The 25,123-nt window shown below is 34.2% G+C and overlaps 1 protein-coding gene and 1 pseudogene across 2 annotated transcripts; both read left to right on the top strand.

The window, feature by feature from the left end:
* Positions 1–25,123, top strand: part of LOC127857222 (sodium bicarbonate cotransporter 3-like) — a 233,355-nt pseudogene that overhangs the window by 107,119 nt on the left and 101,113 nt on the right.
* On the top strand, positions 409–23,996 carry LOC127857845 (von Willebrand factor D and EGF domain-containing protein-like). Of its 2 annotated transcripts, XM_052394533.1 has the most exons (14): positions 411–637; positions 13,893–14,110; positions 16,526–16,682; positions 17,000–17,129; positions 17,818–17,990; positions 18,106–18,365; positions 19,269–19,392; positions 19,692–19,800; positions 20,131–20,261; positions 20,514–20,619; positions 20,921–21,005; positions 21,277–21,413; positions 21,976–22,080; positions 23,717–23,996. In XM_052394533.1, exons 1-14 carry the CDS (start codon positions 527–529, stop codon positions 23,830–23,832), a joined length of 1,962 nt encoding a protein of 653 aa, XP_052250493.1. In that variant the 5' UTR covers positions 411–526; the 3' UTR covers positions 23,833–23,996. The 2 variants fall into 2 exon arrangements, with proteins under 2 accessions (XP_052250494.1, XP_052250493.1); XM_052394534.1 differs by lacking the exons at positions 21,976–22,080; positions 23,717–23,996 and having other exon boundaries at positions 409–637; positions 21,192–21,313.

Raw genomic sequence — 25,123 nt, 5'->3', positions numbered from 1 at the left:
GTTCAATTCAAATAATTAACAATTGAAATGCTTATTATCACGCATTAAAGGCGTATTTGCAATGAAACAACTTTTTCGAGAACAAACTGTCTGTGATGAATACAGTCGACACAGAATGCTGGCTTCGGGAAATAGAACGAGAGTTTTAACTAATAATGTACGACAATAGTTAACGATGTCGTAAGAATGTTCAACGAGATAAACTATGAATATCATTAAGTTGCAAGACTGTTGTATTTATTTCGATGGTTTATTGTGAAACTATTGTAGTACATAGAAGACACAAATAAAAACATTTACATATAACTCCCTTCCTATCTATCATTACGTATTTGATATTGTTCCTGCAACTAAATATTGTTCTCGTTTTCGTTATTTAAAAACAAAACATCTTAAACTCGCTTTTGAAGTGAAAGTTTTGCATGTCGAATGTCAAACAGGTGCAAGTTCGCACGTGGACATGCGGTGAAACAACGTGTAACTGTGCTGTTGCAATGAAGGAAGAAATGAGGTTTTTATCTTGGACATGTGTCACACCCAGTTCGGGACATCCTTCCCTCGACTTACCATTCCATGCATGGGGGCGAGGTCGAATGGCACTGTGGTCAGTCATGACAATGCCGGCAACAATTATCTGGTAAGATTAGAATAGTCAGAAATCTTTTCGTAGAGTAGACCGTACTTCCACAAGATTAATTAGTCCACATCGGGTTGATCGGAGTGGACCATATGATAATTTATTATATTTTTTACAGGAATTTTCATCGTAACTATGCATGTTAAGTTTATTGCATGTGGATTACAATAGATTGTTGATTTAACTGTCCAAACTCAACCAAACTCAACAATTGTATTGAGTGATAAAAGCCACCGGCCGGCGTAATTATACACAATATACACAACCAATACACTATCACATAGTTGCCTTGTAACTACTTGTATCCTTATTTTATTATACAACACAAACACGCACGCACGCACGCTCGCACACACGCACGCACGACGCGCACGCACGCACGCACGCACACACACACAACACACACACACACACACACACACACACGCACACACATATATATATATATAATACATATATAAATAAATTTCTACCGTGGTACCATTTAAAAAGATACTCCGTATTTTAAACAGTATAAATAAGTATTTAATCTGAAATATCCAAACGATTGTAGTTCATTGTAAATGGAAGATATTGCTCAAGGATTCGACGTTATTCCAATGTATTTATAAATAAAGGTAGTATTTATTCTCGTGAAAAGGGGACTCCAATGTTTGTAACTTATTGAAGAACCAGTGTTTCTTCATACACTATTTCGGTATTTTAAGATTAATTTCCACTTCCAATTAAGGCATACATTCGTCAATATCGTTTAATAGATGTTGTAATTTATTTGCTGTTTCGGCACAATAGCTTCATATCTGGCTAATATTAAAATATTATTTTAGGACTTGCAGTAATTTCAAAATGCAAAATCCACAATTTGGTTCATACCATCGTAGATATTCATCGATAAATAGTGTACAAATCGTCGGGCTTGTCCTTATTACCTTACCTGGTTGCAATATTGTATCAAAACATATCTCGTATGCTTACCTGTAAAAATAAAGCCTGTCGTTTGGTTGGCTTTTAGTAAATGGAATTTAACACATTAATAGAGCGAGTTATACATATTAAGTAAAACATGTACAATATGTTCATGTATGACTTTTATTTGTAAAGATAGGGATTGTAGTACATAGTGATTGATTTTATCAAAGGCTTTACAGAAATATATATATTGACAGTAAAAACTACCTCCTGTTTTCACAGATATTTTAAGTATAGCTCGAAAAGTAGTTTTCATAGCTGATAACAAGTACGAAGCCTGATTGTGAGTCACCAGTTTTATTATTTGATTTCTGCCTATTCTTATAATCGTTTATGTACGATACCCGTGAAATATTTCATATTGTACTTGTACGTGAAAATCACGCCGATAGTTTGTCTGGCATATGTGTTGGTCCTGATTTGTGAATAAGACATGTACAGCTTTTCCCTAATCTATTCGGTAATTTTTTGTTTCCAAGATGTTGTTTTAAAAAATCTTAACTAAGTATGGGCTAACATTTAAATAGTTTATTTATGATATCTATGGAAATGTCGTCTATATCGAAGCCTGTACCATTCATTTCCTAATGGAATCTTTGACTACAGATACATTAGAGAAATAATCTCGCAATTCATTAAGTGTTATACTTATTCAGTAAATGAATCTAATATTTAAAAATGGCACATAGTACTTGTAATCATTCTCAAGTTCTGTACACCACAGGTTAAGCTTGTATTTATACATATGTTTTTAAACATATTATACCATCATCACTCAACATTTCAATTAGATTCAGCCTCGGTTTAGAAACCTAAACAAACCAATAGATAGCTACGGGTTATTTGCATACATAATATATACTTCTTTATAAAAGTTTACAATCTGAATTGTATAATTATATATTCACATGTAAAAATGTTTGCACATTGTAAGTTGCTTCAATGAATTGCTAATAAACCTAGCATGTATAACTGTTTCGTCCTGAATTACGGGTCATTTATTTATTTTAGCAAAACATGAACAGTTTCTACCAAATTAAATTAAAGTATTAGCTCGTCGCGTTCTGGCTATTATCTCACTTTCTATATTATTTACATGTACCGAGTCTTTTTTATGTTTCTAAAGTGATCTATAATGCATGGTTCATTGAACATACATTGTATTTAATTTCTTGCCTTAAAAATTACAGTGTATCACCACTTCCCCCACTGGACATCATCACAAGTTAAGACACCTAAATATGCATTGAAGGTAGAAGCAACGATTGACTCAATGAATTCGTCTGTTTCTCTTCTGAGACTTCATATTTAGCCGGATCAAACAATCCATCTTGCATGGCTTTCTCCTGTTCAATTATCGATTTAAGTAGCTTTTCCAATCGTGTATTCCTGATACTGGCAAGAAATTGGATTTTGAGCAGATGGATAATACATGTATTTACTCGTCGCATACAACAATAGTTTGACTTTAACAATCCTTAATTCAAAATTTCTGAAAAAAAAATAAATAAGTAAGTAACACAATCAACATAGTTCATTGTATTCATTCAAAAAGAAACAATTATAGAAAATGCATAAATGATATTGTGAATGAACCGTGTTGAATTCTAAAAACATAACAAATTACGTATCAATCTCACAACAAAACCATATGGTAGATGGTATGCAAGGTATACAACATATCATAAAAAATCATAAAGTAAGATACACATTACATTCGATTTGTTTTTTAAATTAATTAAAGCACTATATAATCAACATTTTGATAACGTATACAATATATATATATAGATATTATTAACATACAAAAGCAAAAACATAAGCAATTAGCACAGTTTAGCTAGTTAAAGAAGTCGACACCATTAATAGATAGACGACATGCATGGAATATGTTTAATGGTAATATTGTTTATCAAATTGACATACACATGTTTGTTAATCTAACTGGAAATTAGGCATAAACAATGGCACTGAGAGTTAATAACACAGATTCACTATCGGAAGTCATAAGTTCTATACATGTTTGATCAGTTTCTAACATATGAGGGTATATATTTACATTTTAAATATGAGTATAGGTTGCACTGAAGCACAACATGATATGCGTCTTCTAGACGGTTAGAGGCAATACATGTCATTTGCACAAAAGGTGTAGGATTAGGTTTAGACCATCTGTTACTTTCTATTCCTAATATATGAGAAGATAATTGTAGCCTAGATAATCTAAATCTGTACTTTATAATATTGCATATTACTTAATATGGTTGAATTTGAAAGTTTTCAATATTTCTTTAAAAAGAAAACTGTACTCAAGATAACCAATTGACCGTTCCAAATTTGGATAAAGTTATCTGTTAATCTTTGTTAAATAGCACATAGAAATATAGTACATTTACCGACATACTGTAACTATGAGGCATCGTGAAAGCCACGTGTGCTTAGCAAATTGCGTAGTAGGGAGCACCAACGTTTTTGTAAGTATATTTTTTGCAATCATCAAACAATGTAAGGTATTTACTGAATTTAATACTTTCAGTGTGATAGATTGTAATCCAATATTGTATAATATTATCATATACATTTGTTTGAATGTTAAGTTGCCCATGTTTGCCGTATATAAAATCATTTTTGGTGCTACTTGTAACACTCAATGAATGATTTCTATAGCATCGCCTTTGACAAACCCCCAACCTTCGCTGCCGTAATCAAGAAAAGGTGATATCAGTTTATCAAACAAATATATAATGTGTTTCAAAGTAATGTTGGTTAACTTGTAAAAGGTGTTTGTTCATATTGAATATCGCCTTCAAAGCTTTACCAGCTAGTGTGCAGAGCGCATCATATAAAGAGCCACCAGGCGTAAATACAACATCAAGGTAGTTAAACTTCGTTACTATATCAATTTCAATATCATGGTAGTGGAATTAATTAATGTTTTTCCACCGACACCCCCTTTTCTGAATGTCATGACTTTAAATTTATTTGTTTAAACCACTAGTATCCAGCGTTTACAATATTCATAAAACACATTTAGATTATGTTGGAATTCCTGACCGGTATTTGCAAAAATAATGGTGACATTTTCATACAACAAAATAAATAGTTTGAAATCATTAATGTATATACCATTAATGCCACTTTCAGAACAGACTTATTATAAATCATTTAGAACATTGAAAACAGGAACGGCGATATACAATCACCTTGAATAACTACTAGCAAACATAACTACTAGCAAACATTCGAAATATCCACTTAAGTTGTAAAAATATTTTACTCTAGATGTGACAGTTGACTATATTGATTTTACTACATTAAAATGTTTGCCTCGTAACCCTAGTTTAATGAGTTTACACCAAAGGTGTTCTCGAACCACATAATCAAAGGCTTTACTAAGATACACAAATACACACACAAGCAGTTTTTCTTTATTAAATAAGTATTTCGGAAGATCATCCAGTACGAACAAATTATCAAGAGCGATTATATTTTGTCTAAACCCCGTCTGTCTTTCTATGTATACATAGTTACGTTCCGCCCAAAGTAAGAGTCTTATATTTAACATGCGAGAAAAGAGTGTTCCTAACGTACTCAATAATGTTATGCCTCTAATAATAATTCGCATAATTAATACTGCCCTTCTTGGCAAAGTTACGACAAAGCGCTCATATTAAGAAATGAGAAAATAACCACTATCTCATATTTTGTTAAAAGTGTATGTAAATATGTCAAAAGCATGTCTCTACCTTCTTTATGCACGTTAGGGCCTCCACTTTTATTATAATTAGTTCTTGTATAGCTTTACTAATTAATTATATGAAAATGTGCTTCTTTAGTTCATCAAACATAACACTAAATTCGTTTCTCTCATACCTTTCCAAGAAGTATATAACATCCACATCAGGCGTAAACAAAACTGTTTGGATTATCAACACTTTTACTATATTTGTCAAAACAATTTAGAAATATATTGGACTGGTTCATTTCCGCAGATTGTTTGAGCATATTCCAATACATGTTACCATTTTTAAATACTGATTGTTCGAGTGTTCGTATATGTGCCCTGTCATAATATATTTTATGTTTTCGTCTAAACAACTTATAATATGAACATTTTAATTTAGTAAAATTCTGTTTTAATCTGTTTTATAATTTCTAAATGTATTCAGTTCACTGTCAAATATATCACTATGTTCAGCACATTATTGAGAAAACCAGGGTTTTTTATGCGTAGTTTGTTGTGAGCTTACATAACTGCATGTATTTCTTAATTTGCGTTTGAAAAGAGGGGGAGCAACTCCGTCTGATATTTCATTTAGTTTTACTCTACATCGGTCTAGGTCATTTGATGACGCGTTATACCTTACAACATTTGTATATGCAATTAAACAATGAGTAACTTAAGCGTAAAGCTTCCTGAAATAATTTCCTAAGGTCAGTGTTCCACACATATTTATAAGATAATCCACAATAGGAAATTTTATTTTTCATAAACAAAGTATATATACGTGGTGCAAATCATGCCATAAATCGTATTATAACAATTTTTTAATTAAAGTCTAACATAGATTAACAGTTGCTGAATCGTTTTGACATCTCGCGTTTTCAAAGAATTCTTTGACACTGTTTATCAAGCCAAAAAGTATGAATCAATAAATGCTAGAAATATTGAAGTGTTTTAAGCGAAAATAATACTTTTGAAGGATAAAGCTTGTGGCTTGTCAAGCTTTGTTATTCACATAATAAGTCCGGAAGCCCGGAAATATTAATTACGTCTGGCCCCAAAAAATTGGTTTCACAAAGTTAATATAAACCATTTCAAGATATTTTTCTCCGTTTCCATTATCCCTTGTTTGTGTTTTGCCTGTTATTTGATGTGTATAGTTTGTTTGTGCTAACTGTGTCTATTATGTAGTTGGTAAAACTGCCCTTCTTGTGCAAAGGTCCTAGAGCTAAACAAAAGATTACATTACTCCTTATGCAACTGCTGTTTAACTGCCTTTATTTCAGTTAAGAAACATCGGTCAAAACTATATATTCTTAAAATAACAGGATAATTCGATTTTGGTGTATACCAGTGTTTGTTCCGTAAAAAATAGTTTTAATAAACAAAAATGTACTTATTTAGATCATTCGCATATTCTGTTTTAAGTTTATATTTTTTAATTACCTCTCTATTTATTCGTTCATACACATTGATTTAATCATATGGGCTATATAATGTATTGCAAACAATACACACCATTTTTTAATATATTATGAAGCTCTTATATATATATATATATATATATATATATATATATATATATATTAAGTATCTAATTGAATGGACAAGTTATTCAGTAATGAAACTAACTCGAAGGAGCGTATGTTACAGTTTTTTGCGGTATAAATAACTTGAAATATCTTACAAAATGCGTAATTTGGTATCGAACAATAACTACGTTATTATTACGATACCTAAATAAGTTATTAAGTAACTAATTGAATGGACAAGTTATTCAGTAATGAAACTAACTCGAAGGAGCGTATGTTACAGTTTTTTGCGGTATAAATAACTTGAAATATCTTACAAAATGCGTAATTTGGTATCGAACAATAGCTACGTTATTATTACGATACCTAAATAAGTTATTAATGTCAGATTTGTTCATTCCTACCCTGACATTCCTAACCTCGGGCTAATAGACTGACAGCGGAAATAATTTAGAAAATGATATGCATTAAAATTTCGAGAATGATTACTCGTAAATTATATTAAATGCAATATTAATTCTTATATTAGGTTGAACAATGCATACTGAAGAAAAAAATATATAAATGGACTAAATATGTAATTGCACTTTTAGTCATGTTATGATACATCGCATTTATTTTTCAGAGGTTATTTTCAAAAACGATGTATATGATAAGAACTCGTAACTAACATTTTTATAAATAGCTTTTCTCCAGATGGCTATATGATACAGATATTTGATTTTCTATGTTCGGAAAACAAACTGTTGCTTAATAATATATATTCATTTGTCTTTTAAATCTGGTTTGGTTCAACCGATAAAAAAAGGAACATTATATGTTGTAGTGGGAATAAGTTATAGTTTCGTTACTGATTCCGAACTTAAAGACAAACTAAAAATAGATGATGCACTGAGTTTTGCAAACCACATAATATAATATTGCAATTACAACCCTCCCACAACATACATAGTGAAATATCCTAATCGGAAGGTGTTATGGAAGACACTCCATTTTCGGCGTGTCTCATATATATACATTCAATAAAAATTCATCATATTCACATATTATAATTGTGAAATAAACAAATTTGGTTGAATACAGGTTGCTGCATAAACACATTTTAACACATATTAACAATCACAATTAACATCGAATGTCACACTTAAGTGAGATTGAGTGTGCTACTTAATCAATGACAAAAGTAAAACATTGTAATAATCAAATAATACATAATCCTTCATCATGAAACTTGGTATAAACATTAATCTGTAGATTCCGGTCTGTCAGTTTCTTTCTCTATTAATCCATTTGTCTCGCTGTCATTCCGTAGCTCAGCAGATTAAGTCTATATATCAAGAAATCTTTCAGTTTGTGATGCAAGCACCAAATTTAGCACATATACTCTTAAGTAACAATTGATTTGATAAAGCACGTTAGCCAATACAAAATTTCAAAATGGCGACCGTTTTCAAGATGGCCGCCGTCAGGATTGAAAAAAGAAAAAAAAGAAATAAATTCTCTAAAAGGTTTAACTGCTGTGAAAATTACTTGATTTTGATTTCGTACACAACAATTTGACTTGTTTGAATTTAAATTCAGACATTGTTTAAGTTTAATATAGTACACACAAATCCAACATGGCTTAAAAATGGCTAACAAGATGGCCGCAAAAACCTATTTATGATCATAGCTATGTAACTATCCACTTAAATTTGATGAATTTGGTGTCTATACCCAGGTTTCAGGGGGCAAAAAACACATTTATTTCGTCAGACAAAGTGTGAGTTAATAACGTCACACAGAAATCCAACATGGTGTCAAAAATGGCTGCCAAGATGGCCGCCAAAACATATTAATGGTCAAAACTATGTTACTTTCTACTCAATTTTAGATCTAGATTTTGGTGTCTATAGATAGGTTTCAGGGGGCAAAGGACACATTAACGTCGTCAGACATTTTTTAAGTTTATTATATATAACACAAATCCAAAATGGCCGCCAAGATGGCCGTCAAAACCTTTTTATGATCATAAAATATGACTATGCAACTGTCCACTCAAATTTGATATATTTGGTGTCTATACCCAGGTTTCAGGGAGAACAAAACACATACATATCACATTTATATCATCAGACAAAAATGTAATCTTATTATTATACACAAACATCCAACACAGCGACCAAAATGGCCATTAACACAATACGAAGGACCACAAGTCCATAACTTGTTACTCAAAAGTTATGATTGTTATGTAAAACGCCATAGTTTAGGAGACAAGGAACACTTTAATCGAGTTGAGGTTATCATTATAAGCAGTTGAATAATCATAAACTCCAATTTATGACATTTTGGAAGAGAGAATTAACTAGCACATGATTTCAAAATAGGATCAGGTTTTACTAACTTCTGTAGACTTCATTTTTTACCGTCGCTGAAAAATATTGAATATTAATTACAGCCTGAATAAGCACGAGTTCTTCCAAAAGGTTAATATTATACACTTTGTGTTCCTTTGACTATTTATTTACATCAAAGCAGAAGTAGATGATCTTATTGTCCCTTTCGGAGTAATGCAGGATCTAGATGAGCAAATCTGTATCCTCGCCCACAAACTGTGTGGTGCTACGACGGGATCGTAATATTGTTTCTTTAACAATTTCAACGTCTGCATCAACTGAAGACAGAACTACATAGCATCCCATTTAAGGCAAAGTTGTGCTGATCAGAGCAATCATACCGGCATTGTTTCTGTCACGAGACAAAAAGTATTTCTTTTTACATGAGCATTCTGTTTCTTTGCTGAAACTCACAATATGATTCACGTTTGTTTCATCGTCTCCGGTGCGTGCTGTCTTTGTTATAATGACCGTCTTCGTAGCCATCGAACCCGACGGTCGCTTGTCCGTAACGCATTTTCTATGAATCTACATCAGACCTGGCTATTGCGTTATATAAGTCGGCCTTCTCCATGGTCAAGGATGCAGCAAAGTGCCACCATCATGCGCCTGTTTCATGAATACAGTTCATCTCAGCCTCACATGATGTTTCTATAGCATACCCTCAAATTGCCTGAGCGATCTGAGGCTTATCTGCTGTACACAGTATGTTCTTGGTTTCAAAGAAGGCAGCTGGATGGGAGCTCAGTTCAAAAGACAATACGACTGCAAGGGAAGGATCTCCAGATTTTGACACCACCAGGAAACGCTGGAAAAGAAGAGCAGGATAAAAAGCACGGTCAGAAGCGATCTTAACAGCCAAGCTTTTCCCAAGAGCTTTGGCTCTGTATTTTCTCGTGAATTTATAAGCAAAGACCGATTTTCCTATGATATCTCTTATGATCGTTTTTCCAATCGCCTCAACTGCATGAACATTCACATCTGACCCAGCCACTATCTTATTGACCATGTTTCTCGGAGTGTGGTTAGCTGTGTATGGAGAGCAGGTTGTAATCTGTGTCTGCATTTTTTATAGATTAAAAAATAATCCCCTTTGATGCACGCTTCAGTTGAATCTTTGTGTTGTGGAATTGAAGTATAAGTCAGATCTATCAAAACCTGCATCACACTGTTGAGCACGGATGATGCAGATAGGGTCCAAGGGGTTTGCATTTCCTCGGCCATTTCCTTGCCGCGAGTTAGACCACCTGTGCTCTATAAACACATCATTAATGTGTGATCAATGACAAGATCACATCCTAGCCCAACATAGCAATGGTGGCTCCTACGAACAACGTGAAAACCAATACCGAACTTTCGATAAACGTCTGGGTGCCCTCCTCTAGGTCGCTTATTTGCAGCAAAGATGGAGAGGAAATCGGACATATCCTTCTAATGCAGCAGTCAACACACAGTACGATATGCTTTAATCAACGCCCTTGAATTGTTAATCTTAAGCTGATAATTCAGCCATACTAAGCTTGTCTTTGAGGTCTGGGCAAGTTCATGTTTCTTCTTCTCTGCAGCCCTCTCGGGTTTGACATAAATCGCATAACATATCATCTGCTAGCGTCATTTTGCCCCTAACAAGAGAAGAGTACAAATCCTTTGCATGATCAAGCAGTATCTGAATGTTTGGATCTTCCTGGGTCATTTCGGCTGTAAGCTGGCTGTGTATGCACTTTTCAACAAGAAGATGGTCCCATGAAGCCCTCTGGACAGTTGTTCGTGTCACAATGTGCACAAGTTTGCCCCCCCACCCCCGCAAGTTCATACGTTTATGAAACATTCCAAATTCTAATCAACACTTTAAACTACTTGTTGCGCATCAGTGATGATTTCGGCAGCCTTCCAATACATGGGATGGTCAAACGTTACGATGGTGTGAAGGTTGTGGCAAGGTTGCATACAAAGGCTTATGTTGACAGAATGCACGCTTTATCCCCATTGTACATATTAATCATAGGCAAAATTTGAATGACAATTGCAGCCCAGGGTACTGTATTTTCTGGTGCAAGATACGCATCATTCCCTGCAAATTCAATGTTGCCTGAAGCTGAAAAATATCGATCATCTTGTCAAAATCCAAAAATCACTGCAAGTCCAAACTATGGCGTTTCACATAACAAGCATCACGTCTAAAGTAATGGACGTGTGGTCCTTCGTATTGTGTCGTTTGACGCCATGTGAGAGTTCTGTGTAACATAATACACTTAAACTATGTCTGACAATCGTAATGTGTTCTTTGCCCCTCGAAACCTCGGTATAGATACCAAAATCATCAATTGTGAGTGGAAAGTTACACAGTTATGATCATTAATAGATTTTGGTGGCCATCTTGGAGGCCATTTTGGACGCCGTGTTTAATTTGTGTGTAATATAATAAACTTAAAATATGTCTGATGATCTTAATGTGTTCTTTGTCCAGTGAAACCTATGTTCAGCCACCAAAATAATCAAATTTGAGTGGATATTTACATAGTTATGATCATTAATAGTGTTTGGCGGCCATCTTGGCAGCCATTTTAGACGCCATGTTGGATTTGTGTGTCCTATTGTAAACTTAAACAATGTCTGATGATCTTTATGTGTTTTTTACCCCTTGAATCCTAGGAATAGACACCAAATTCATCAAGTTTGAGTGGATAGTTACATAGTTATGATCATTAATATGTTTTTGAGGCCATGCTGGCGGCCATTTTGGACGCCATGTTGGATTTGTGTGTATCTAATAAACTTAAACAATGTATAATGATCTTAATGTGTTTTTTGCCCCTTGAAACATATGTATAGCCACCAAAATAATCAAATTTGAGTGGATATTTACATAGTCATGATCATTTTTAGGTTTTGGTGGCATTCTTGACGGCCATTTTGGACGCCATGTTGTATTTGTGTGGACTATGGTAAACTTAAACAATGTCTGATGATCTTTATGTGATCTTTGCCCCTTGAAACTTAGGTATAGACAACACATTCATCAAATTTGATTGTATAGTTACATAGTTATGATCATTAATAGGTAATTGGCGGCCATCTTGGCGACCATCTTGGCGACCATCTTGGCGACAATCTTGGCGACCATCTTGAAAAAAAACACTTTCCGGAGGTCCGATTGTGGTAAACTTTTGATATGTTTTAGAGGACCTTCTACCCTACCAGGATCAGTTAAAATACCCTTTGTAGCAATTTGTTGGCGGTTGAAGGTATTCTTTTCAAATATTGACGCTACTAGTACTTCTTGCTAACACAGACTATTGGCTGCCATCTTGAACAAAAAATGCCGCCATTTTGAATTGTCAAGTGGCTAACGTGCTTTTTTATGAAAGGGGTACCTAAAGGTAATTTATGCCAGATTTCAGGCTTGCATCACTAAGTGAAAGATTTTTTCAATAATCAGCGCAGCTACGGTAAATATGAGATAAGCAGAACAATACATACCATAACACTGAATGCTGCGATTTCTCTGATAAACTATCTTTCCTGGATGAACTTTGGTTTACGTAAACATAGCCATTAGGCGATTATGAAAGACCTTATGGATTTTACCAGAGGTCAATGGTCAGGTTTGTGTAACTAAAAATAGAACAAAACTTCGTATTGTAATTTCTCAGCAACTTCATAAGGTATGCTCATACAACTCGGTATGCTCATTCGACCATATGTGCGCCTTTTTGGTATACGTATTTAAAGTGCTGAGAGGATTATGCGTGTTGATCCTGTTGTGCAAAAGTTTAATGTCAGGTAAATGTTGCTAAAATAGAACTACACGAAGCACTGCAAGTTCTCGAAAGGTCAATGAGAAATAATCATGAAACTAGGTAAATAAATATCACTCTGAGGGTTATATGCACAACCTTTTTTTAACATGGATTGTCGCCTAACTGTTTAAAAATGAACAATTACAAGTGTTCATATAAAGAGGACATGTTTTATGAATCGACACGTGCTGTCACTGTTGAATTGAAGTTTTCAATATATTTATCAATCTATTATCTATTAATGTTCTACCAAGCTGTAACTACTGTTTACATTCGGACGCAAATAGCCAATATTTTCTAAGACACAATTGAGAAATGCAATTATAAACAATAGAAATAAATAGTCCTAGGACACAAACTATGAAACTCTTTGTATGCCTCCACGTACATCTCCTTTGTATGGTGTGGTATTTGGACATGTACCGTGAATAATTTGGTTTCGCGTCTTACGAGTACCATCGCAGTGTTAAAAAAGCTAAACAAATGCTTCTCTCCTGCTGAGGTATCCATTTGCAAATATTATAATCGCCATTCATACTATACAATCAACGGAATTAATTGTGATTACGGCAAATGTTAAAACAACTGACATTCGATGACGTATGCTTAACACTCGAATACAAAAAATCACAAGTTGCCTAGGTTGCCCTTACCATTTAAACTGTAACACATTTGCTAGTCGTTCATAACAGGGCCTGAAATTAAAAATATATGTTGGTAAATAGAAGTGTTATAATAACCAAAACGTTTACCATCTCACAATAGTCTGATGACTAGTTTGATATAAATTTAAAACTGACTTAAATGTTACAACGAAAAAAAACTAATTATGTTTGTATATTTCTATTTAAGTTCAGCTTCCCATCAGGTACCCAAGTAAAAATTGAAAAGTCTGGAGGTGGGTTGAATGTCTACATCACCACGCCGGAGGACGACATGCAGGCCACAGGAGGGATCTGCGGTTATTTCGATGGAAATCCAGATAATGATCTCAAACACTCAGACAACACATTTTCAATTATGCCAAAGAATGGTCGAGTCGTGGACGATAATTTTGTAAACAGTTGGAGGTAAGTTAGTCAAAACAGATTACAATTGTTACCTGTTATGTCAAAATGCTTAATTATTGATACGTCAGAAGTATGTGAATGTGTGCTTTAAGTGTTACATGAACATTTCCAGTTGTTGAAAGCATTCCCGCAGGCTTTGCAATATAAATAACTGCCTGTATGAAGAAATATATGTGTACAACTATAAGTCAATTGACCGCTTGGTAGCTTACACATTAATACACTGAAATACTCCCTGGCTGATTCATTCCGACGTTGATAAAACAAAAAGGGGGCAAAGCTGTTTTCCTTATATTAACATTTTGAAATCCAAGTACGCACGTTCCTTTTTTTACGAGCAAATATATATGACAACATTTCACGGAGAAGTTTTTATCTGCTTTTGTGAGTTCATGAACTTTGTGTCAGGTTCTAATATTTTAAATTAATACATATGTTAAAACAATAGATGAAACAAATATTCGAATATTACAAAATTGGCCGAATAATCCAATCCGAAAATCATATTTGAATATTCGATTTTTATTATTGGAAACAACCGAAAAGGAATAAATGCAAAGTCGCATTTTTTTGTTTAGGGCAGACGACTATTGTGTATCAGTTATTTTGTGCATAAATGCTGCAAGCAAAACACGTGGTAATAATGACATACGGGAAGGTACCATTATAGGGGTAGTTTCTTTATTGGTTTTATCGGAGAGTTTTCACGAGTGTTTGAACACTGTGTGTATTATGCTGTCCAAGATCATTCACAGCTCAGTGGATGGCAATTCAGAAAACATAGAAGCCTCTACGTAAAATGGTAAATCGTTTTCATTGATATATTCCATATATTACATCCATGATTATCTAATCAGAAATAAGGATCTCAAATAGTATTAAATTTATTAAAAAAAGAATAATTGTATTTAGGCTCGATAATGTTCATTTTGAACCCGCCATATGCTCTAGATGCATCTACAATTTATATTCTATAAAAGTCGAAGATAAAGAACTTCAAAATGCCAACCTTTCGTGTTTTTTATTAATTAATATAATAATTGTATGATTGCTTAAATACTTGAACCTATATTCATGTTTGTCTGAATGCTGTATCAGTATGTTGTTGTTTCGTTTTCGTCGTGCAAATAAAAACAACGTGTGCACACTGGTTTTCGTGTGTGTTTACTTTAGAGTACACGCACTGACTTGTTTTATTTAAAGTGAATGGCAACAAAGATAAACAAAACGAAGAACTTAATAAAGTATTGTTTTTAAAATTGATAAATCTATCCAATTTTCAAGGCAGCATTTAAGATAAGTTTAATAGTGATATTTGTGGCAGTAACATAGCGTCGCTCAGGACGGTCGTTAGTTTTGACCTTTTAATCTAAGCTTTAACAATCGAATACTTGAAAAAAAAATCGAATATTGGCAAACAAATATGTTTGAATATCATTTGTCATCATTCTCTCGCATCCATAGTTTAAACACTAATTAAAACATTTATCGTATAAGGGTGACACTATATTTGTTCTTGGTTCGCCTGTTTTGGTTTTTGGAAACCTTCGAATAATTGATTAATTTTATTTCGTTTGCATGTATCATATTTTGGCTCTAAATAATTTGCACACGAGACATACAACTACTGTGCATTTTATAAATATAATTTCATGTCGTGATGGGAACCACCTTTTTTAGAAAAAGAAACACTACACAATATAACATAATTACGCAAATAGTAGCAGTAATAGCAGGCGCGTCAAACTTTACAATGCTTAAAACGTTAAATCGTGGGCTAAAGGGATATGTCTAACAATTAACAAACTTGAACGTCGTAAATACTTTAGACAACGTACTCCAGAATTTAGGTTCGTAACTTTTTGACCAGTGTGTTTCTAATGTTGCTATCAATCTTACCGCAATACGCTATGAGTACTTAATCAGTAAACAGAAGTTATTCTAGAATTTCGTTTTCGTACCTAAAATGCCAGACTATGTTCGCGTATGTTTTGATCAGCATTGGTTTGATAATATATGTGTTCGACTGTATGTGCGTAATGCGTATTAACTCATTCTTTTATATTGGTGCACTGTGATACTATATGTTTATTGTAAACACCACATGCGTATGTTTTCTGTGTCATTAACCTCTAGAAGATTTGCTTTTCTTAACAATGTCTATGTAATTCCATGCCTATAAATAATAGTTTAAATATTTGTGTGTATATCTGTTTATCTGTCAATGTTTACTGTGTTGATCGCTTGAAGTGTAAGATATTGTACTATGTATACATATACATATTAGGCTTTTTGTTAATAATTTTAAATCTGTGTGACGGTCTTATTATTTGTTCAGCTCTTCATTTTTTTGGAGGAAATAAAGTTATATGTATATTTATTTATTAATGTAATTATAATTTTTGTTTCTTTCAGGATCAAACCGGCGGGTAGCTCAATATTTGACACAAACTTTTTCACAGTTGATCCGTCCCTCGACCACGATATGTACTACTGCAAGTGTGACAGAAAGCCAAACGGTACACTAGCAGATTGCACTGTACATGGCAACGTGGCACAACCAAACGTCCAGGTGCAGTTAAATCAATATCACATTAACAAAATGACAAAGTGTAACTTTATCTTTAAACGACAGTTTCAAATCACCTAAACTAATCATATTGAGAAAACATTAGCGCGTAATATCGCTGTCCCGACCTCAAAGGCAAAATTATCAATCTTTATTATATATTGCCAGCATATATGACATCCTTGAATACAAGCGCAACAGACATCTAGATCCTTATTAGCGTAGCCGTTTTAATCGCGTTTATAGTTCGTATTGCAGTACGCGTATATTGATGCTATTCATTTGAGTATTACTTGTATGTTAGCTGTTGTTTTTCCCAGGTTCTCTTACCAGGGGCGACTCATCAAAACCCGGCACAGACCTGTAGAAACCCGGCGGCTCATACACGTACTGCGAATACTATCCTTCCTGACGATTACCCGTCGGATTATGTTTTCGACTATGGATTTTGTATGTATAATATAAATCTAGTTAACATAACATGGGATTTGCTTATTGATCTTAATTTCATTCAAAATCACAACTTGTATTACAATACTTTTTCATTATATTATAATCGGGAAATTAAAATATTAATGGAATACAATTAAATTTGTAATCATGCAGAACTGGTTTAATGAAATGTTCCTTATCAAAAAGCCTGTTTCCGGCATACAATCAAGGTCTTTTTAACACAATATTAGTTAGTAACGCACACACTTACTTTCTTGACAATTCTTCCTCTTGCATTTATTATTAATTATTATTATTTTATATGCATTTGTAAAACCTTTTAAGTCCCCGAGTCTTTTTTGTCTTATACAAGGTTTGTCGATTTGAATACATGTTTATCTTGATGTGAGAAGGCTCGTCATAAATCCAACTCCTGACAGTTTTACAATTCTCATCAATTACTTAATATAGCGCTCTCAACATCATGTTATTAATTTACATCACTTCGTCCTTAAAATGTTAACCAAAGTCTATGAAAAGTACTTGTCTTTATCGTTTGTATTATTTATCGAATTCGTAGCATACCAAAAATCGTTCATTTCATATGTTCATTTGATGTGCACCGATGAAATGTTGTAATATTACACATACCGTCCCATATGAAAGATCGTTATTTTTTAATATCACCTGGTATACTTGTCTGCAGCGTATGTGCCTATTCTGAGAGCCGATTTCCCCAGCGAGCACGGGAAAAGTCGTAGGGATGCGGAGACTGCCTGCAATTCAGCCATCGACCAGAATCCCATACTACAGCAGTGCGTTCTGAGGGCGGGGCTGGACTTTGTGTCAGAGAAGGGCAACTGCGTCGAAGATTTCAAGGCATAACATATTAAGATATATTACAGGCTGCACATACATAAAGCGGTTATCATTTGTCTTTCTGATAGCTGTTGAAATTATTAGACTTTAACTTAATTCTTTGATTGAATTTCAGTATTTCGACAACGGTGAATTTGTGCGGGGTAATATGTTGAGTGCAATCACAAAATGCGTCTTCTACGTTTTGAACAACGAGTCATTTTACGATGCGAACGGTAATTTACCGGCGTTTATCACGTCCGACCTGTGTCCAGCCTACGACTGCAACACGCATGGCACCTGCTCGTTTGGTCGCTGTATCTGCGACGCGGGCTATGTCGGCGATGCATGTGAAATTCAATCGTCTATGCCCCCGGCCTTGTATGGAATCGTTAAGTAAGTATAGAACTTCATTAAATAACTTATTTGTTAACATAACATAAATAACTCGATAACATGCCAATAATACAAGTTATATGAAAACACTCTTTAAAACTTAACACAAATCTAACAAACGATGTGAACTATGCATTTTGTATTCTATAAAAATGCTTTGAAATTCAAGGAGCTCATTTTTTGTGTAATGTTTTGTTGGCAGTAATACACAACCTTGTTCTTTTTTGTTTAAAGTAGCCTATGAAAATAATTAGACATTTATATTACTTGAAACTTTTCAATTTTTTTCTGACCATAAATGTTTGACTCGATACTCACACTTTATTTGGATAACGGTGTGGTTAATGTCTTTGACCACGAGAGAAGGGAGCGTCTTGAAATTTAAATTTCAAATATCGCACATCTAACTTAAATGTGGGTAAACAGCTTTCAGGCAATGTCATCCCACACTATTTACTTTGCATACAATACGCACCGCCGCGTGAAATCTGTAAATGGAGGCCTTACAACGTCCATTGATCAGACGAAATTTTAGTAACAGGTTTATTGTTTGCTATCACCGTTTGAATGTGGAATGACCTGCCTGAATCAGACAAGTTCAAGCATACACTTTCATGTACATAAAGCTTATTTTGTGTTATTATATAATCCCATCGATAGTTGTATATTTAATCCGATGGTACACAACTACGAGTATAATTACTTGGTAAAATTGGATATCATCGTATATCAGATATAATGATTTGAAATTAGCCGGATTGGATAGAACCCTCATATTAGTGGGTGTTGTCAATCCGGAAAAAGTCCTTATAAATATATTGGTTCATATATAAACGTTTGTTATGGCAAACTATATCTAAAATGTACACGCATGGAATAACTGTAATTATTGATAATTCGAAGAACCACCTGGCAGACAGGTTCCGCCCTGTGTGACGTAACTGAGCGAATGTGTGAGACCTCATACGTGCACGGGTACAACGTGTTTGACAACCCGCGACTCTCGTGCAAAGTAGAGGTGTTGAATGTAAGGAGATGCTTTAGTCTAGATAACTGTGTCGTAGCATATATGTCATGTGATATCCCTTGCTCAATTGTTCCTTCTGTGAGCACTGTGTCTTGTGGTATAACTTGCTAGAGTCCGCGTTTCTTAATAATGTAATGATTATTTATTGCGCAATTTTTTAATATGTATTTGATCGATAATTACTATGTACTCTTAAGCGTACTATGCATCTTCTAAAAAAGCATTAATATTTGTTTTGGATAGTTGCCCTTTGGCACTAGGATAGTAAAGTTAATATGTCCTTAAATGTATTTTATTAGTTTGACGGTCACGGATTTGTGCCTTCTGGAAATCAGTTTTTCACTGCAGCTATTTATAGATCAATGTATGAAGTAGGCTGTAAGCTTCCGTTGAAATCGACGATTGGAGGTAAAATTGTAAATGGTCATGCGTTATTTATATTGTTAATACATACATGTTTATGGTAATGCAATCACTTAACCGTAACAATCTTTCCTAGTTCTGGAAAGTACGGTTGAAACAAACATTATTCGAATTAAACATGCTGACAAGCAAATGTTGTTAAAACGTGATAATAATATAATACATAATGCAGGTTAAACACAAGGAACACTGACTATCAAACGAAATACAAACAATTGTTAAAAATTGAATGTGTTCACATATATAACGTTATGATATTCATTTGTAAACTTTAGTCTAGCATTTAATGGTAAGCTTGAACATTGCCATCTGCAGGGCAGACGATTGTAGCGTTCAACATTTCTATAACAAACGATGCAAGCACTTACAGTAACGCCGTGCTGTATGTACGTACAGACACAAGGTGCGCCAGATGCATAAAGACGGGCAAGTCGTGCTCAGTGAAGGTATTATAATGTGTGTTTGCTTGAACGACCTTAACTTTTAAATGGAGTGGTTGATACTCTCAATCGACATAGTTTTATATAATGACGTAGGCGTGTGTTTAAATTATAAACTTCATCTAATGAAAATAGACGTTTGGATATTCGCAAATGAAGGTATTATATATATATAACCGTTTTTTGTATTAAGCATCGTTTAACAAACGACGTAAAGCACTCCAATCTGAGACGCTTTTTTTATGTCCACATTCCCAGTCGGGTACCTGTCTGATTGAGGGTAACTGCTGGATCGCCGGCGAGACCAACCCCTCAAACGACCACCAGTTGTGTGACCCCTCCACAAACAGCGTACAGTGGACAAGTATGTCAGTATTTAGACGCCTATCAATTGTATAGTATGTGTGTCTGCCATCCATTAAGTATGATGTTGTGTTGAATACATATATGTTTTGCCGTGTCATGTATAGGCATTAAATCATTAGACTTCAATAAATACCAACTGATGGTAACAATAAATCTCGCCTGACAATGTTTCTAGAGTTGTATTTATTATTTAATGCCACGACACAATTGTATATATTTATACATATTGTCAATATGGCTTATACTAGTATTATGTGTAACGCGAATCAAGTTCTTTCACTAGTACAATTTGCTTTCAGATGCTGAAACTAAAGTCTCTCACACCACTCCAGCAATCGCTGAAATCGGCGGTACAAACCTGTCTCGATTCGACATCTGGACATTGTAAGCGTTTTCGTGGTTATTGTGAAGATTTCATGTTGCATAGTTTGAAATTTGATAGTTTAAATAACAACTAATGACACAATTTCCGGAGCCAAAATTGATGGTTTTCTTAGATTTGTTTCTTTAGGGTAAGATATTTTTATCAATTCACATCTCTTTGATGACCCACTTTCATATTTATTGCAGCTGTTGAGTAAAACAAATATAAATTATAACCCACTAGGACATCCGAAATCCCTTAACAAGTTAAATATATGTGGCATATACGTAGCTCCCAGAGCGGTTGTCCATGTGCACACAATCACAGCAACTACAGTTGTGCATGTTGTGACGCAGGCGGATGTCAGTGCCACGACCCTTTTCAGAACCAGTGCACACAATGTGGAACAGTCGCTAACTGTGGAACGCGTATGCTAACGTTTTTAGAAGATCTAACACAATTTGTAATGTTTACCGATTGTACTGTTTTGTCAGGAAATAACCTTTGGCGAGTTTCCTTTTAAATTGTCGGTACGAGTTTATTTCAATATATATGAACTTACAACAATATGCATATTTTTACACACTGATTCCTTTAAGACAGCACGCTGATTTACCCTAAACGAATATTCATGATGACGTCATGACCCAAAACAATAATGTTGCAAATGAAAACGATCAAACTGTTACATTGTTTAGGATATTCACATTATACATTCAAAATGGTAAAGGTGAAACACGTTTAACCTTCATTCAATGATTGCTCAGTCACATTTTCGAATTGGACAGATAACCTTATAAAGTTAGGTCGACATTGATTAAGCGAACGTTTTGCAGTTATGATTGCTTACATCGACTAATAATCTTTAAACTTGACGCTGATGGTTAATTGACACTTTAGAACACTGTGGAATGTTTTAACTTGTTCATGTGGTTTTGCCTTGTTTGAAAATCGACAGGTGTGTTTAATTATTGCATAATTGTTTTATAGCCCAGCCTGCCCTAGAAAACGGAATTGACGGCTACACGAATTTCTTTAACGACTGCACGTGTCAGTACGACACCACTAAGATGAACTGCGCTTGCTGCCAGCATGGTAAAAGATAATCACTTGTACACTGGAACAAGCACTTTATGTAAGGTATCTGTTTAAACTGCAAAAGTCACATTGGTTCTGAACTGTGGGGCAAATCATAAATGAGTGCAAAGGGATAACTCATGCGTCCCATTGTATCGTTCCCCTTCTCCCTGTTCCCTTCCTATCTACTGTTTCCCTGCTCGCCTGTTATTTTATCTGGTCCCAATTCATTTTGGTCATCATTCTCACGCGTTCTCCGTGTTCCCCGTCTCTGTGGTTTCCCTTATCCCTGGTTTTCATTTCATGTGCCCCTTTCTATCTAGCACCTCTTCTTACGTATTTAAGTTACTTCGCTACCGTGTTTGTTCAGACTCCAGTCTTAGCTTATCATATTGACACATTCTATTTATGGCCTGACAGTATAAACATATATTGCTTGATATATTTAAGTTTCTTCTTTTGTTGTTGAGATAGTTTGTTAACAACAATATTACTTTGTAAGTATTTTTTATTATTCTACCCATGTTTACATTTTAATGTTAAGAATCTTTATACTTCATCATTACTTGTATATGTTTCCATATAGAATAGCCATATGTTGACTCATAGAATATTAAAGTTGGCCTATTTCAACAAATATATTATAAGTTATATAATATAGTTTTATCTATTCTAAATTACACCATTCGTGTTCGCTATCTGTTAGAAAGAACAATGTTAAGTTGTTAACACATGCAAAATTTAATTAACGTCTTTCATGGGAAATTGCAGCATTGTGAAACGAGTGTATAATAACAGTATTATAAAGAGACAATATCACACATTAAACATCTTAAAACGAGATATTCAGTGCCACTAATGGAAACTCCCTGATGATGAATTTTGTCCATGTTTTTGGTTATTTTTAAGCATGCGGAAAGCAAAATTGAGCCACTAACTCTAGATCAATGGTATTGATATTAAAATTGCCATTTTGTCTGTTTTTCAATTTGAAATATAAATTGTAAATATATTTTAAAGTATACATATACAACATATAGTGCACCCACAATAGTTTATCTTTACCATACTTGAATTTAGTAAACAACTTTCCATCAATTTTTGTGCGCTGTATTTATTACATAATTTTGTGGTGTTTTATTACATATTGGCATGTATATTACTTTATTGAAATATGACTGCATTAAAGGCATGCAAGTCTTACTAAATACTCTGTTCTGTTTTGAAGAAAGCTATTGTGTCTGTGTGTATGTCTCTGTTTGTTTCCAAATATATTATAAATTGTTATACATAATTATGCTAATTTATTACAGAATCACGTTTGGAAGCCCAGCATGTGCCATTAGCCTCCTGGTATCCACTGTCGGACTGATTAGATGCCTTTCTTATCTAATCGAGTACCCATCTCTTTGGTTCATTTGTTTCTATTGTTCCCATTGAGTTGTGTCCCCCTGCTCATCAGTTTCTCTTGTCATCGGTTCCTCTCTCATCGGTACCCTTTTATCGATGGTTTCTATTTTGTATTGATTCCATTTTATATCATTCTCTTTTGCACTCGTCCCCTTCTTCTCTTTCTTTGTTTTTTTTTGGTTTCATTCTCTATGGTCCATCCCTTTCTTTTCTCTCTCTCATTGGTTCCCATTCTTTGATTTAGGTGTAAACGCGTGTCAGTGCGGTAAAGAGCACCGGAACCAGTGTGTGGATTGCAGTCATATGGAGCAGTGCGGCAACAAGCCCTGGATCTTCGGACATGCCATTACTGACCCATAGGCGTTGTATTCTTCTCGCTTACACTATGGAACATTGACTAGTTTACAGATGAAACATAGCCAATTGATATGCTTTGTTTTCATATTAATATATGCATTATATATAATCGTGCTTACAACCATGCAGCGTTGTTGTTGATTTAAGAAATACATTTAGTGCAACCATGTATTGTCCTCTTCATTGTATTCACAAATATAATTAAAACTATGTATAAATCAATCTGATATCTCAACACAGCGGCCAACAGCTTAGACTCTACATCAAACATTCATGTGATAACTGCTGTGTAATATGATTTTGTTCGTATTTAAATAAGTAAACTCAGTGTGTTCAAAGAAGAACGCAGAATCAGAACACAAATATGAGTGAAACATATGAATGCCTTTCTAAAACATAAGCTAGTCAGTTATGTGTTGATTGTAAGCATGGGGACATCAACATGAGACCATGACTGTATGAAAAATCAAATGGACCGAAACAACATGGCAATATGCAAAAAATCATTTAATAGGCAAGCTGCCTAAAATGTCCCTAAACTTGTATTAGTGTACTAATTAAAAGAAATATCAATAAATCGAGAAGCATACAAGTAGAACACACGTTCAATTATACAAGCCTTCTACATTAATTTACAAAATAAATGATATTTTGCGATGGGCATTTGGTTTATGAGATCTTATTTATTACATATAATATGGAATAGTACATTACTATGATTATTACTATGCCATTAACTAAATATGGAGGACTATTGTATGAGTTGTGTTGCACATTATCATGGAACACAATACACTGGAACAGACAGTCCTTTGCAATATTCCACTTATACAATCGTTAAAAGCTCATAACGACCCATACTAACCCGCACATTTAACTATTTTTTTTAAACCGACGCTAACGTAAAACAAAAAACAAGAAACTAAATAAATATTTACTCAATATTAAAGACTGGTTAGTATGTTCATCAAGTTCGCGAATAAAGGCCAACATACCCGATGCAAACGTTCGCATTGAGTTTTTTGTGTTTGTAAAGATGTACAAGTACTACTTAAAGATTTTCGCGCCATGCGAACATTTCCGACTGTCGTTTAGTCGGTCAACAATAAATCTTAACACTCATCTGAAATCTGGAAAATGAAAGCAAAATACAACATAAATAAATATTGCACATTTAATAAAATTGCGTGAATGTAGTCTTCTTTGTAATCGTCATTGTGCTTTGCACGTGTCATTCAACAACGTCGGTAACTGCGGAACGCCAAAACGTTTGTTACAAGAAACTGCTATGTTT

The sequence above is a fragment of the Dreissena polymorpha genome, chromosome 14 (assembly GCF_020536995.1).
Source record: "Dreissena polymorpha isolate Duluth1 chromosome 14, UMN_Dpol_1.0, whole genome shotgun sequence".
NCBI classification, from domain to species: Eukaryota; Metazoa; Mollusca; class Bivalvia; order Myida; family Dreissenidae; genus Dreissena; species Dreissena polymorpha.
Note: the sequence above shows the minus strand (reverse complement) of the source record. Positions and strands in the feature narration are given on the sequence as shown.

What these genes read in the sequence shown, in the direction of transcription:
- LOC127857845 (XM_052394533.1), top strand. Translation starts at nt 527, where the DNA reads ATGTGTCACACCCAGTTCGGGACATCCTTCCCTCGACTTACCATTCCA. An exon ending in CGATTCGACATCTGGACATT is followed by an intron (nt 21,006 to 21,276) that starts GTAAGCGTTTTC and finishes GCATATACGTAG; the next exon opens with CTCCCAGAGCGGTTGTCCAT. An exon ending in AGTCGCTAACTGTGGAACGC is followed by an intron (nt 21,414 to 21,975) that starts GTATGCTAACGT and finishes ATTGTTTTATAG; the next exon opens with CCCAGCCTGCCCTAGAAAAC.